Source organism: Convolutriloba macropyga, chromosome 13 (genome assembly GCF_964194025.1).
Source record: "Convolutriloba macropyga chromosome 13, txConMacr16.3, whole genome shotgun sequence".
NCBI lineage: Eukaryota > Metazoa > Xenacoelomorpha > Acoela > Convolutidae > Convolutriloba > Convolutriloba macropyga.
Window position 1 is genome coordinate 21,830,311 of NC_134480.1, and position 13,383 is coordinate 21,843,693.

Genomic DNA, 13,383 nt, shown 5'->3' on the forward strand with positions numbered 1-13,383 from the left:
GAATTTTTATCGCTTAAGGATAAAATAGCTTCTTTCATGTTAAAAACACCGCCGCCTAACATCGCTCGGATTTCTCTCAACCGACAGGCGGTAGCTCAACTTTATTGTAGCCTGCTTTAGTGGGAGATAACTTTAATGCGGTTTCGAAAACCCCACTTAATTTTAGATAGGAAATGAACCCCCCCATGGAAATAAACCCGCACTTGACCATGACCGTGCCATAGCAATCCCCTGGGACTTAATTTGAAACCATCACAACCAAACAAATCAGCATGACCAAAATTAAAAATTTAAAATGGGGGTTTATTTCCTATCAAATGATATGTGGATTTTTTTCTGTGGGGCTTTATTTCCAAGAGCCCTTCAACGGAGTCATTTCACCGCTATTTCGTGAAGAAGTTAAAAATTACTGCTGCATTTCTAAAAAATGAATTTCCAATTGGCATAGGCTAGAGAAAATTAAATAGTGCAAAAACTGCGGAGGGATTCGAACCCGCAACCTTTCTGATGAGAATCGCGGACAATAATCAGTACGTTAAACGAACTTTATAGCCTCTTCGCTCACAGGCGGTTTTTAGCAACAGACTTAATTTCTGAGTAAGCATTATTCAAATCACTTTAATAATCAAAAATACAAGCGTGAAAAAGTCACCCGAGAAGTGAAATCCGAAAGAACGTTCAAGAAAACGGTCACGCAAAATTTTGTATAAAAAAGACACACGTTTACAATAACTGCTTCAAACTTGGTTCGAGAGCTATACTCGAGATAATTGAATTACGCAAGAGTTGAGGGGCGCTAAAGTCAAATCGGACAGGCCAAAATTTTGAATCAGCAATGCCCAAAATAGACAGATCAGAAAATAAAAGACTAGGTGTATAATGGGATTTAGAGCTGTGCAATAAACTAGTTCTCTGAATTTTATTGTGCAACTATTGAAAACAGAAATTAATGTTTCAAATTGAAAGCTTGTTAAATAAAGCATCGGAGTTCTATTTAATAGCCAAAAGTTATTAAATGCATCAAAAACTCAGGTGAGACAATTGATTCAAAAAACACTTGCTGACACACTTCTTTCAAATATACCAAATAAATTCAATACTTGACAGCTTTGCCAGTTAAAAGCCAAAATTTTGCTTGAGAAGTACAAACTCTTAGTCATATCTTGCCCTCCAGTCGACAGTTGCATCATAGTAATCGGCAGCTTGACAAATTGCCTCACCGTTTAAAACAGCAGCTTGTTACTTCTCGTCAAATTGATAAATTACAAGGTTATCACTTTCAAACGCAATGAGTATCAAATTGGAATGTTTTCACATTTGTTCAAGTGCATAACAGCAAACATTACCGACTACACTCGGATGAACTTCTCTGGTACGAAAAACGGTGCTTGATTCTAATGTAGCCTGATTCATCCAAGAAGGCAATCTCAGGAAAACAACTTCACGGGTTTTTCAAATAATAACTATCGCCAATTGAGTTCAGCTGCTTGAAGCTATGAGAGAGGAATACGGTCAATCAAAAAAATTGCATTAAAAAGACACACATGACTACAATAATTACTTCGTGCTTCGACCGAGAGCAAATTAAAATTTGAGCTCAATAAAAACAACATAGCTGGCAGAATGCCAGAAAAGAGCCGAAATAGCTTTGTAGATCTACAGTCTCAAAAAGATAGCAAAAGAAACAGACCGATGAGATGTAACCAATATTTTTTAATTAAAAACTTGTTTAAATTATTGCTGCTTCCATAAGAACCTCTCAAATAACCCTCCGATAGAGTGACAAACACTCACTTCACCTTACCTCTTTGAATTAAAATAAAAAGTCAATTTCAGAGTGAAGAAATCATTTTGAGAGTGAGTTAAGTCATATGTCACCCAAAACTTGACCACACAGATGAAAAAACTCGCTCCACTGAGAGTGAAAATTACGTCACGCACGCAATTCAGTCGAAATTGAATGAACGAATGAACAAAAAGCAGATTTCAAGAAATTTGACGTTTTATGGTCTAAACATTTTGACGACGAAATAAAAAAAAACCAACATAAGGACCCAGCTATCACTTTAAGGCAATTAATAACCGGCTAACGTCGGCCAAATTGCTCTCAAACGTGAGCGGTTGGCTTCGTCAGTAGCTGCTGCAGTTTAGGGATGCTAGCTTTAGCGTAACTGAGGGGGGGGGGCGAGGGGTGAGCATTGGGCGGGAGGTGAGCGCAGCGGTGCGGGGGGTCCAAACTTTTCTAACCACCCTCCACACTATGAATTTATTCTAACCAGCGCTACTTGTTTACCTCGTTTTTGAGGATGAAAACTCAAAAGGGTCACACAAAAAACTGGCCAAGCAAAAGATCGCATAAAAAGCGCACAGACTAACATTACTGCTACACACTTCGTTTGAGAGCAATTAAAAAACATAGCCGGCAGATTGCCGGAATAGCTGCGAAAGAATAGAACTGCGTGCCATATAATAGAGATAGAAACAGATACAGATCTAAATTGGAAAAAAAATCGACGCCGATCAAAAAACTATGTAAAAAACCTTCAGCGATAAATTAATAACGCTTGTTAAAATTCATTCCACAGAAGCCTCTTATTAGGGAATTTTACTGCACATATGAGTTCCTTTGACCTTAAACTTTGAATTGTAAAAAACCAAGAGCACCGCAATATAGCTTTGCTCAGCTTACAGCTTCGCAGCTATAAAAAACAACCAAGTGACATCAGATAATGAAGCCTTTCATTCTGCGCAAATATAATATTTAAAGCAAAATTTAAGTATAAAATGCCGTAAAAGTTAAAAACGCATTTGCTGTAGAATTTCTCAAATACCGATTTAAGTGACTATGGTTATGTTGCTAATCACTGGTGTAAACTCTTTTTCAGCAAACCAAAATTTAAGTAAGATTAACAACTTCCACACCAATTACCGACTTCGCAACTCTGATGCTTACTATATAATTCTTCAATTTAAGAACCACTAAACACATTTCAGCTAGACAATAAAAAATGGCATAAAAATGCCACAAAGCTTCAACAACCCTTGCACCTCAAAATTTTTCAATTCACCATAATTTGAGGCCAAATAAAATTTTTGGAAAAAAAACAAAACTACTTGGCTGACGATTGAATGGAAAGACTGTACAATTCAAATGTAATTAAATCAGTTCAACACAAAATGCATTAAATAACTGCCACGTTCTAGCAAGACAGACAAATCTTTCGCCAAGAATTGAAAGCTCCAGCCAACAATCCAGATAATTTTGCAACATTTCTTCGGACCGGTTTTTCTCGGGTATCCGGAATCACACCACTTTGTATCTGCCTTGCTGTCGAGTGCCTTGGCTGGATTGCTGAAAAAATGATAATAGTAAGTTTATTTACTAGACAACTACTCAGCTTGGATAATTGATAGCATGCACTCAAAGACGCCAATTTCTTTTACTTTTATGTTATAATTGCAAATATCTTTATGTGAGTGATCCCAAAAATACAAGAATGGCAATCTAAATGGTCTTAATGCACCTACAAAAGCGACATTAATGTGGATATATTTAAGCACGCAATGTATTCAACAACCTTTTGCTTATAACCTTGACAAACACATTTGTCATGGTTATTAACAAAAATTTATACATTATTTCTTGATATATTTGTACATCCACCCGCTCCAAAAACATATCGATATTATTTAAAGCACAAGAACAGCATGTGTGGTATTCTTGTGCATTAAATAATAAAAGTATGTGGACAGTATAACTCAAAACAAGGTTAAAATGCGCAAAGGAATTCAATATTTGCAAAATGTTTTCTCCGAGAAGGGGTCCAGAAAGCCAGGTGGAGAAAGGTGAACGGGTGGAGTGGCGAGTAGTTGGGCTGAGTTAAGGTGGATGACATGGGTGGGGGTTCGAGCTCTCAGAACCACGTTTCACGACAGTAATTATTGTCTCCAACAGATTCAGTTTCGATGAATCGCATACTTAGAAACTTAAGAGGAGGGAGGCTCTATGAGAGCTGCTTAGCCACTAAATGGCCTCTGGGATTAACCTGTTCATCCCTTTAAATTTAAATTTTAAGAGGAAATTTAAAAGCATCAGAAAAAATCCTTCAGGCAAAAAAAATCGCATAACAAGGACCCCATGACTAATAAAACTGCTACAAAATACGTTTGAGAGCAATTATCAAATAATTGTTATTTGAAATATCAAATTATCAATTATCAAAAATTGTTTACAAAATTTCATAAAAATTCAGGACTTCAAGCATTCAGGACCTTTCGAGAGCAATTTAAGAACATAGCCGGCAGATTGCCGGAATAGCTGCAAAATAGACTTGCGTGCCGTAAAATACAGATGGAAAAAGATACAGAAGTGAGTTGATAATAGTTATCGCCGCCGCCTATAAAACTTACAAGTTTATTTCAAAGGAGGTTGTTTTTGGGTGCAAAAAAATTTTCCCTGCCCCGTCTCGAACCGACGATCTCCGGATTAACAGCCAGACGCCTTAACCACTCGGCTGTCGGACCATACAATCTGTTTTCTTGCAATCAACTTTGTTTTAGGAACAGATTCTGTTTCTGAATAACCGCAATTTAGGTCACGCAGAAAGCGTGAAATCAAGCGCGAAAAGCCATTTAAGCAGTGACGAGACAGAATGTTCTAGAACAAATGTAAAACGAAAATGAAGCGTCAGACGACGAAACAAAAAAAACCAAGAGCACCGCAATATAGCTACGCTCAGCTTACAGCTTCGCAGCTATAAAAACAAAATGAAATTTTTAAATAAAGTTACACAAAAATGCAGAAACAACATTACATCTGTTATATGTGGTATTGAGCTCAAACCACGTCTTTTCCACAAAAACAAATAGTACCGCCTCCAAAAAAGCTGCTATTTAGAGTTGGCGTCAAAATTGAAGAGCAGACAACTGCCCAGTGATCTTCTATGCGAAGCACTTTTGATAGAGTTTCCATTTAAAAAATGAAGCACAGCGAAGCATCGATACTTATTCTAATAATCAATCGTATTGTAACAACTTGCGTGTAGCGGATAAACAAAACATGTTGCTTACAGTATCCAGTTCATTTTAAATCCTTCATATTTAAAATGTCCCCGAAGAAATATTTAGCTCAGGTCTCAAAGTAATAGGAAAATGCTATCAAATTGTTGCTTTTATCACTGCAGCCTGCTTGACAACCATAACTTCAATCAAATGGTATTATTTTTGGCGCTTTTTAAATTGACAATCAGTGGAACGTTTGCCGCATATTACCAGGAACACTTGATCTGCGCCCCTAAATGTAAGAAACAAAGTTAAAAAAAATTCTAAGTGAAAAATTCATTTATTTCTTGAAACGTTTTGATCACTTAAGAAGAAATATTCGTGAACAAACATACCCGGCAGATTGCCGGAAAATAGCCGCCGTTGATTCCCATAACCAAGATTGGGATTAAAAGAGAAAAAAAAACTAGTGAAAAAATGATTTTTGTACAAACAATTTTAACGTGCGAACTATTTTGATGTCATTTTGGAGCTGAACAAAATGTCTGAACTACTCCTGTTTCGTAGTGAGAAAACACAGGGCAATACCAATAAGCAATAGAGATGGTAACTAAGAACAAAGTTAAAGTAACTGGCATCTAAAATCCGGCTTTATGGGTTTATCCCGTTTCTATTTCCAATTTCGCTTTCTGATACCGACTCTGTTCATTTTGAATTGCTTTGCTGAGCAACTGCTGTTTAAAAGGACTTTGAGCAGAATGACAGAATCCAGTAGCGCCCACTTGTGAGACAATATTCATTATGTACAGCACTGGAGACAAGGGACTAGGTTGTGCTTCAATGTTTAAGAAAATCAGACAAGATTTTTGAGAATAACGCTCAAGTTTTCGCGCCCCATTTTGATGTCATTTTGGAGCTGCACATACCCCTGTTTCGTAGTGAGACGACACAGGGGCTAGTATCAATACCAATAAGCATTGAAGATAGTAAATAAGAACAAAGTTCGAGTAACGGGTATCCAAAATTGGGTTTTATGGGTTTATCCCGTTTCTATTTCTGATTTCGTTTTCTGATAGGGAATCTGTTAAGTTTGAATTGCTTTGCTGACCAACTGCTGTCGAAAAACACTTTTAGCAGAATGGCAAAAGAGTGAAACTAGCCTAGAGAAGTCAAAAAGATTTCACTAAAATGTTGAACAAGCTGCGAACTAAGGTAAAGCGAAAAAATCTTATTTGACGAAGTAAAAAACATAGCAGGACAAGTCCTGACGTACAATTCAAAGAAATTTCATTTATTAAACAGAAAACTAGAATTCAATTGAAAAAAACAGTAATAATCAAAATTAAATTGCCGCATGTGAACAAAAAACCACTAGCGAGAAAGAGAATTTTTGTTCAATAACCGTTTTCTCACTCTACTAGAGTGATAAAATTTTACGCCGCAAAACTTTGCGTTTTCGCTGCAATTCCTGTTTCGGCTTGACCAAAATCACTACTCCAATCTGACATCAAAATCATGTAAATGTGTGAACAGATCTTAAAAAAAAGGCAGCGCCCAAATACAATCCAAAATAGGAGCGCTATAATAGCCGGCTGAGAAGCTGAGGTGGCTATTAATAAAATAATAGCTGTGTATGAACTAAATATTTATGAGCTCCTGAAATTGGTTCTGAGAAAATTGAACACTTTACATTCAAAAAATTTTTAAAATATTTTTTTAGTGATGAAAAGCCAAAAATACAAGAATCCACTCTTTGCGCCTTTCAAATGAACCATTGTTTAAGACAAAATTTGAAAGAAATTCTAATAATTATGGAACTGTTAAACTACACAACATTCTCTCTTTGACACAATGAAGAGAAATACAGCAAGAGATTAACAAATTTTATCAAATTAAAAGGTTATATACCAAATAATCAAGAATTGGTAAAAACATATTTTCCCGCTATAAGCAGGTATTTTTACCATACCCCTCGCCTACATGCTAAAGGAGTACCCTAATAGGGCAATAGGGTTGGCTTTTCTGTGAAAAAAAACAAACCGACTAATGCAGGAAAAGTGCTCTCGAACGACAGGCAGGTAGAAAAACATTTGACCCCGCCGGGATTCGAACAACTGACCTCCGATACACGACAAGATGTGCTTGACCAATCGAGGCCCTGTTTTTTGCTATGCTGTAACCAACTTTATATTAGGAACAAGTTTTACTTCGGAGTGATCGCAATAGCGATGAAGAACGAAAACGTGAAAGTCACTTGAGAAGTCAAAGAAAAGCGCAAAACAGTCAAGCAAAAAATTTGCATAAAGAAGACCAACACGTTTACAAACATAACCAACTAACGTCGGGCCAATTGCTCTCTGAAGACTGAAGAGCTGTCGGCTTCATCAGTATCTAGGCAAAACTTAGTGAGGCTAGCTTTAGCTTGATTCGACACTTCAACTTTTGGTTTTCTAGCCTTGTTAGTAAACAAATCTGGTAAAGAAACTGGTATTTTAAAATTCGCAAAATATTGCAAAATTTAAAAGACAAGCTTCCAGATTTCGTAGTGAAAATACAGAATTCACTATTTTTTGTCTCTGGAGTTATGTCAAGTAACCCATCTGCAAGACTTGAAAAACTTCGTTGGCCAGTAATGATTGTTAAACTCAGAAAGAGACAAAAATATTCAAAACTTTTGAAAACATTTGCAAATTTTAACAAAATCTTGCTAAAGTTAAAGATATTAAATTCTTCAAAACCATTTTATTGCCTCAAGACACTGTCGAGTATCCCTATTTCAAGCTCTAAAAAGTTTCACTGGCTCAAAAAGATCCACAAACTTGAAAAACTGAAATTTAATTTTTATCAAAAACTTCTTACGCTGGAGTCATTAAAAAATTGATAACCAATCAATTAACTCTAAAAAATATGCGACAGCTTATCATCAAACCTTGGATGAGGTCCCTAGGGCCCTGCTGCGGGCAAAAATGATAAAAAAAATTCAAAAAGATTAAAAACTTATTCAAACTCTAGAGGACGTAAAGTGGCTCTTGAGGTTGGAGAAATCTAAAAAACACAAAAAAAATAAAAAAATTGCCGGTAGAGTAGAAACTGCTAACATTTGACGTAATAGAAGTTGAAAACCAATCCATGACCCAAAAATGACAATAAATTTCGACAACAAAATTAAAAATTACAAGTTTTGTGAAAAAATTCGTTGTCTTGAAATCTTGAAAAACATTCCATTCTATTTAGAAACTATACAGTAACCTATTGTCAAACCCTAGAGGAGGTTCCTCGGCTCTTGAGGCAGGAAAGACCTAAAAAACGACAAAAATTTTCAAAACTTTGAAAATAGAAAATTTTTTCGAAAAATTGCTAAAAATTGTGATATTAAAAAGTCTAAAACTACTCCATGGCCAATAAAAATTCTTCAGCGAGTTATTCTTAAACCGGGGGCTGATGAAGAGGGAGCGGGCGGTGAGCGACAGTGGTGTGGGGGGATCAACAGTGGGGGTGTCTTCAACCTCTTTCGCACTTCACATACGTATAAGTCTCGAAAAAACAGTTTGAGCTGAAAGACTCTAAGAGCACTTAATGCCCGGTGGGCGCTACCTGTTAATCCTGTTTCTGAGGACGAAAAGTCAAAGCGTCAGACGAAAAATTGGTCAAGCGAAAAATCGCATTAAAAAGACCGACAGGACTAATATAATTGCTAAACTTCGTTCGAGAGCAATTAACAATTGCTATGAACTTCGTTCAAGAGCAATTAATGACCCCCGTTCCATCAATAGAACGCGAGATAGTCATTTTTCTAAAAAGTGGAAATGACCGAAAAAATTTTTAAAATTTTAAACAAATTTCATTCAGTAATTGTTTCAGGAAATACACCAGGAGGTCGAGGGAGGTGGTAGCTACAAGAGAAACACCATATTCTGTGTCGCAAAAAAAAGAAACATAGCCGACTAACGTCGGGCGAATTGCTCTCAAACGACCGGCTACCGGTTGGCTTCGTCAGTAGCTAGCCACGGTTTATTGAAGCTAGCGCTAGCTTGATTCAACTCTTCAACTTTTAGTCTTCCAGCTTTGTTAAACAAATCAAATAGAAAACTGATATTTGCAAAATATTGCAAAATTTAAACGAAAAGCTTCCAGATTTCGCAGTGAAAATGTTCAAAGTATTTTTTCTCTCCTGAGTTATGTCAAGTAACCCGCCGGCAAGACTTGAAAAACTTCGTTCGCCAGTAATGATAGTTAAACTCAGAAAAGGACAAAAAATTTGAAAACAGTAGCAAATTTTAACGAAATCTTGCAAAAATTCAAGACATTAAAATCTTCAAAACCGTTTCATTATCTCAAGAGACTATCCAGTATCACTATTTCAAGCTTTAATTAGTTTTACTGGCTCAAAAACATCCATAAACTTGTAACATGGATAATTTTTCGAAAACTTTATAAAACTTTATAAAACTTTAGACTTTTTCGAAAACTTTCGAAAAAAAATTAAATTTTTTTGAAAAAGTGCTAAAGCTGGAGTCATTAAAATATTGATAACAATTCTATGAATCTAGAAACTATGCGACAGCTTTTCATGAAGCCTTGGAGGAGGTCCCTAGGACCCTGGTGTCGGAAAAAATGATCAAAAAGTCAAAAAGATTGAAAAAAATTGAAAAAATTAACATAAGTTTAAGAATTGCTGATCTTAAAATCTTGAAATACGTTCCATTGCATCTAGAAGCTATGCAGTAACCTCGGCTCAAACTCTAGAGGAGGTTATGTGGCTGTTGAGGTTGTAGAAAAGGACAAAAATTTTCAAAAAAAACTTAACATTAGAAATTGCAAAAAACTGCTAGAATTTGTGATAAAAGTTGTAACTAATCCATGGCCAACAAACGTTCTTCTGTAACTCATTATCAAACCCTAACGAAGATTTTCTGTCAGGCTGAAAAACCTGAATAAATGACAATAAACATAACAGACTAACGTCGGGCGAATTGCTCTCAAACGACCGGCGAGCGGTTGGCTTCGTCAGTAGCTAGCCACGGGGGGGGGGGGGGGTGCACTGGGGGCTGATGGGGGCAAAACTGGGTTGGGGGGGCAACAGCGCGGTGGGGATGAGGGTCAACGGGGGGGGGGGGCTCTCAACCTCTCAGAACCGCCCTTCACACCATAAGTATAAGTATAAGTCTCCAAAACAGTTTGAGCTGTGAAACAGAGCTGAAAGGCTCTAAGAGCACTTAATGCCCACTGGGCGCTACCTGTTTATCTCGCTTTTGAGGACGAAAAGTCAAAAGCGTCAGACGAAAAATCGGTCAAGCAAAAAATCGCATAAAAAAAGACCAACAGGACTAATATAATTGCTACAAACTTCGTTTGAGAGCAATTAATGACAAATAAAATTAACAAATTACAGACCAACAGACCAACAAATTACAGACCAACAAATTAGACCAACAGGACTAATATAATTGCTACAAACTTCGTTTGAGAGCAATTAATGACAAATAAAATTAAACAAATTACAAAAAGCCAAAATACGTGGTGTTAAATCTCGAAAAACAATTCATTACTTTTAGAATTTGTACAGTACCTACTTTTGAACCCTAGAGGAGGTTCTCGAGTCTTGAAACCTAAAAACCAACAAAAACTTGAAAAAAATGCAAGTTTTACAAAAAAAAATGATAAAATTTGTACTATTAAAAAAATGAAAGCTATTCCATGGCAAGTAAAATTGTATCAGTAACTTATTATCAAGCCATTAAGGACGTTTTCTGGACCCTGCGTCCGGAAAGAAGTGGATAATAAAAATTAAATGTCAAAAATTGGAAAAATTTGCACATTTTGTCAAAAAAGGCTAAAATTCGTGATGTTAAAATGTTGAAACCATTCCACTACCACTAGAAACTATGCAGTAACCTAATATAAAACCCTACAGGAGGTTTCGTGACACCTAGGGCTGAAAAAACACAGAAAATGACAGAAATTTTCAAAAAACTTGAAAATTTGTGAAAATTAGTATAAAATTCCGTGTTTCTAGCGATCCGTTGCTCGTCCGTAGCCACGGGAGGCGGGGGGGGGGGGGGGGGGGGGGGGGGGTGTACACCGGGGGTTTGATGGGGAGGGGGTTGGGCAACAGTTGGGTGGGGGGCAACAGCGCTATGGGGGTTGGGGGCAATAGGGGGGAGAGGAGGTCAACAGTGGAGGGTGTCGTCAACCTCTAAGAACCGGCCTCTAAGAACCTAAGTACAAGTCTCCAAAACAGGTCGAGCCGAAACAGAGCTGAAAGGCTCTAAGAGCACTTAATGCCAAGAACTCAAATCGGTCAGACACTAAATGGTAGAAAGAACTTGTCTTTATCTAAAAGTTCGCACAATTTTCTCGCTACAAGTGCATTAACTATTTGATTAAGCTTGATAACTACTTTTTAATTCAATTTATTAACATCTATTTTACGGAATTTTAGCAAAAAAGGATTTTTCTATGTTCACCAAAAATTACCAAGAAATGCTGATTATCTTACCAATCGTATGAGTTCCTCTTTGATAATTCTGACCAGCTCAGCTTTGCATATAGCCACACCACGCTCGTGAATACCTGAAAAAAAACAGAAAGAGATCTTATCTCGTCAAGTTACATAATCACAGTCAATCATTAGATGTTATTCAGTAAAGTTACTCAATAGCGCAAAATTTCCACACACGTCGGCAGCTTGAAAACAATACATTCAATTTTCAACAACACATGATGTTTCAAAACTATACCGAAGTGGAATTGCGCAAAATTAAGAGCTGTTAAAAATCCAAGTATAATAATTTTTCAACTCACTTTCGATTGCTAGGAATAGTTTTCTCTCTCCCTCGGGTGGATTATGACCCGGTGGGTAGTACTGCCCTTTTACTGTTATCATACAATCAGAATATTCCGCCAAATGGGTCAGGGTTTCCCTGGACAACACTTTGAACCTAGCAGTCGCCGGGAAGTCATTGATCTCGAGTTCCTCTTCGTACTTTGTCATCATATGTGCGTCCACTTCCATCTGGTGACTAGACGAGGTGTCCATTGTCCTTTGGTAGTTCAGTTTCCGATTCAATTTCTCAGCTGCTTGCTCGGCCGCTGATTTGCTCTGAAACGCATAATTTTTTTTGGTGAAACAATTTCAGAATTTAGACGAAAGCAACCATTTTTTAGTCAAGTCTATTTACTTTCGTAGTCATTTCAAATTACCAATAAATTGTTCATTTAAGCACCTCAAGTTTTGCTCAGTTGATCTACATTTCAAACATTAATCACATAATTATGGATCGTTCATCTTATTATGTTAATTGATTCGAGTGGACTGATGATTTCTACCTAATCTTCGGTCCGATGGATGTCTAAAATACTGACAGATGCTTAGTAATCCGCCTCTAAATTTTGTCTACAATTCCAAGGAAACGGACTCACGTTGCTGCCGGTAGAAAAGGTGCCAGTCCTTAAGAACGCATTTGCTGCATCCATGAACGACTTGTCCTTACTGGCCTGTTGTGATTGCGCATTTGGTGGTCTGTGTATCGCGTTTGTCATTTCGGCTGCAAACTTGGAAGCATGCTGGGGATTTTTTAACATTTTGAGGGCCAGCTCTCTCGCTTGTTTCATCTTGTTATCTATGTTTTGGTTGCCAGTGAATATTACAGGGGCATCTAGAGTTTTCTGAGCTTGTTCTGCTAAACGATACTGTTCGGCTAGTGCAGCCTTCTCTTCAGCGCTAGGTTCCACCGTTTTCACACTTTTCTTCGTGTCAAACATTTGCTCAATCTTGCTCTCGATCTGAAACAGAAGGTTGGAATTCTTCAATTCATCTAGGATCTACTCAAAAATTCAAAAAAAAATACTGATTTAATTCAAAAATTATTTTAAAAATTATTGATTCAATTGAACGTAAGACGTGGATAGGTGAAAAGTGCTCACAATCTGGTCATCCTCGTCGTCTGACTCGCCCATGCCGTGTGAAATCTTCTGCAGTTTCTTCCTCTCAGCATCCATCTCCCTCTCAGTGTCGTCAAACTTGAACCCCTTCCCTCCGAACCCACCTGTCCTGTACACTTCTTTCCCTTGCTAAAATAACAACAAGCATGGCTAGGAAAGGTACTTTATGTGACCATTGAGATACATTACTCCCAAAATAATTAATCATACCATCCACCCCCTTACAATGTCTAATTACAGACTGAAAAAATTCACTTTAATTACATTTTCGCGGTCTGTCTGCACTCGATTTTACAAAGTTGTTCTGTGAAAGCTAAAAAGTTAGGGCAATACTCAGAACTCTTCATCTAATCTTGCTGTAAAAAAGAAGCGCTAACTTTTTAATGCACACAATTAAGCTTGAATGGGATTACTACAAGACGTTAGCACAAAATTTCC

General features: G+C 37.1%; 2 protein-coding genes across 4 annotated transcripts in view; one reads left to right on the forward strand and one right to left on the reverse strand.

Moving 5' to 3' along the window:
• LOC142351790 (protein cornichon homolog 1-like) overlaps positions 1–13,383 on the forward strand; it is a 460,935-nt gene that overhangs the window by 271,759 nt on the left and 175,793 nt on the right. The gene's annotated exons all lie outside the window — the stretch shown is intronic.
• LOC142351789 (putative ATP-dependent RNA helicase DDX46) overlaps positions 3,042–13,383 on the reverse strand; it is a 513,331-nt gene continuing 502,989 nt past the window's right edge. For all 3 annotated transcript variants that reach the window (XM_075403960.1, XM_075403958.1, XM_075403957.1), the window contains exons 18-22: positions 12,928–13,074; positions 12,424–12,786; positions 11,806–12,103; positions 11,501–11,574; positions 3,042–3,352 (exon numbers count right to left, since the gene is read on the reverse strand). In XM_075403960.1, the coding sequence (XP_075260075.1) occupies positions 3,305–3,352; positions 11,501–11,574; positions 11,806–12,103; positions 12,424–12,786; positions 12,928–13,074 (930 nt within the window). In that variant the 3' untranslated portion in view covers positions 3,042–3,304. The remainder of the gene's footprint in view (positions 3,353–11,500; positions 11,575–11,805; positions 12,104–12,423; positions 12,787–12,927; positions 13,075–13,383) is intronic.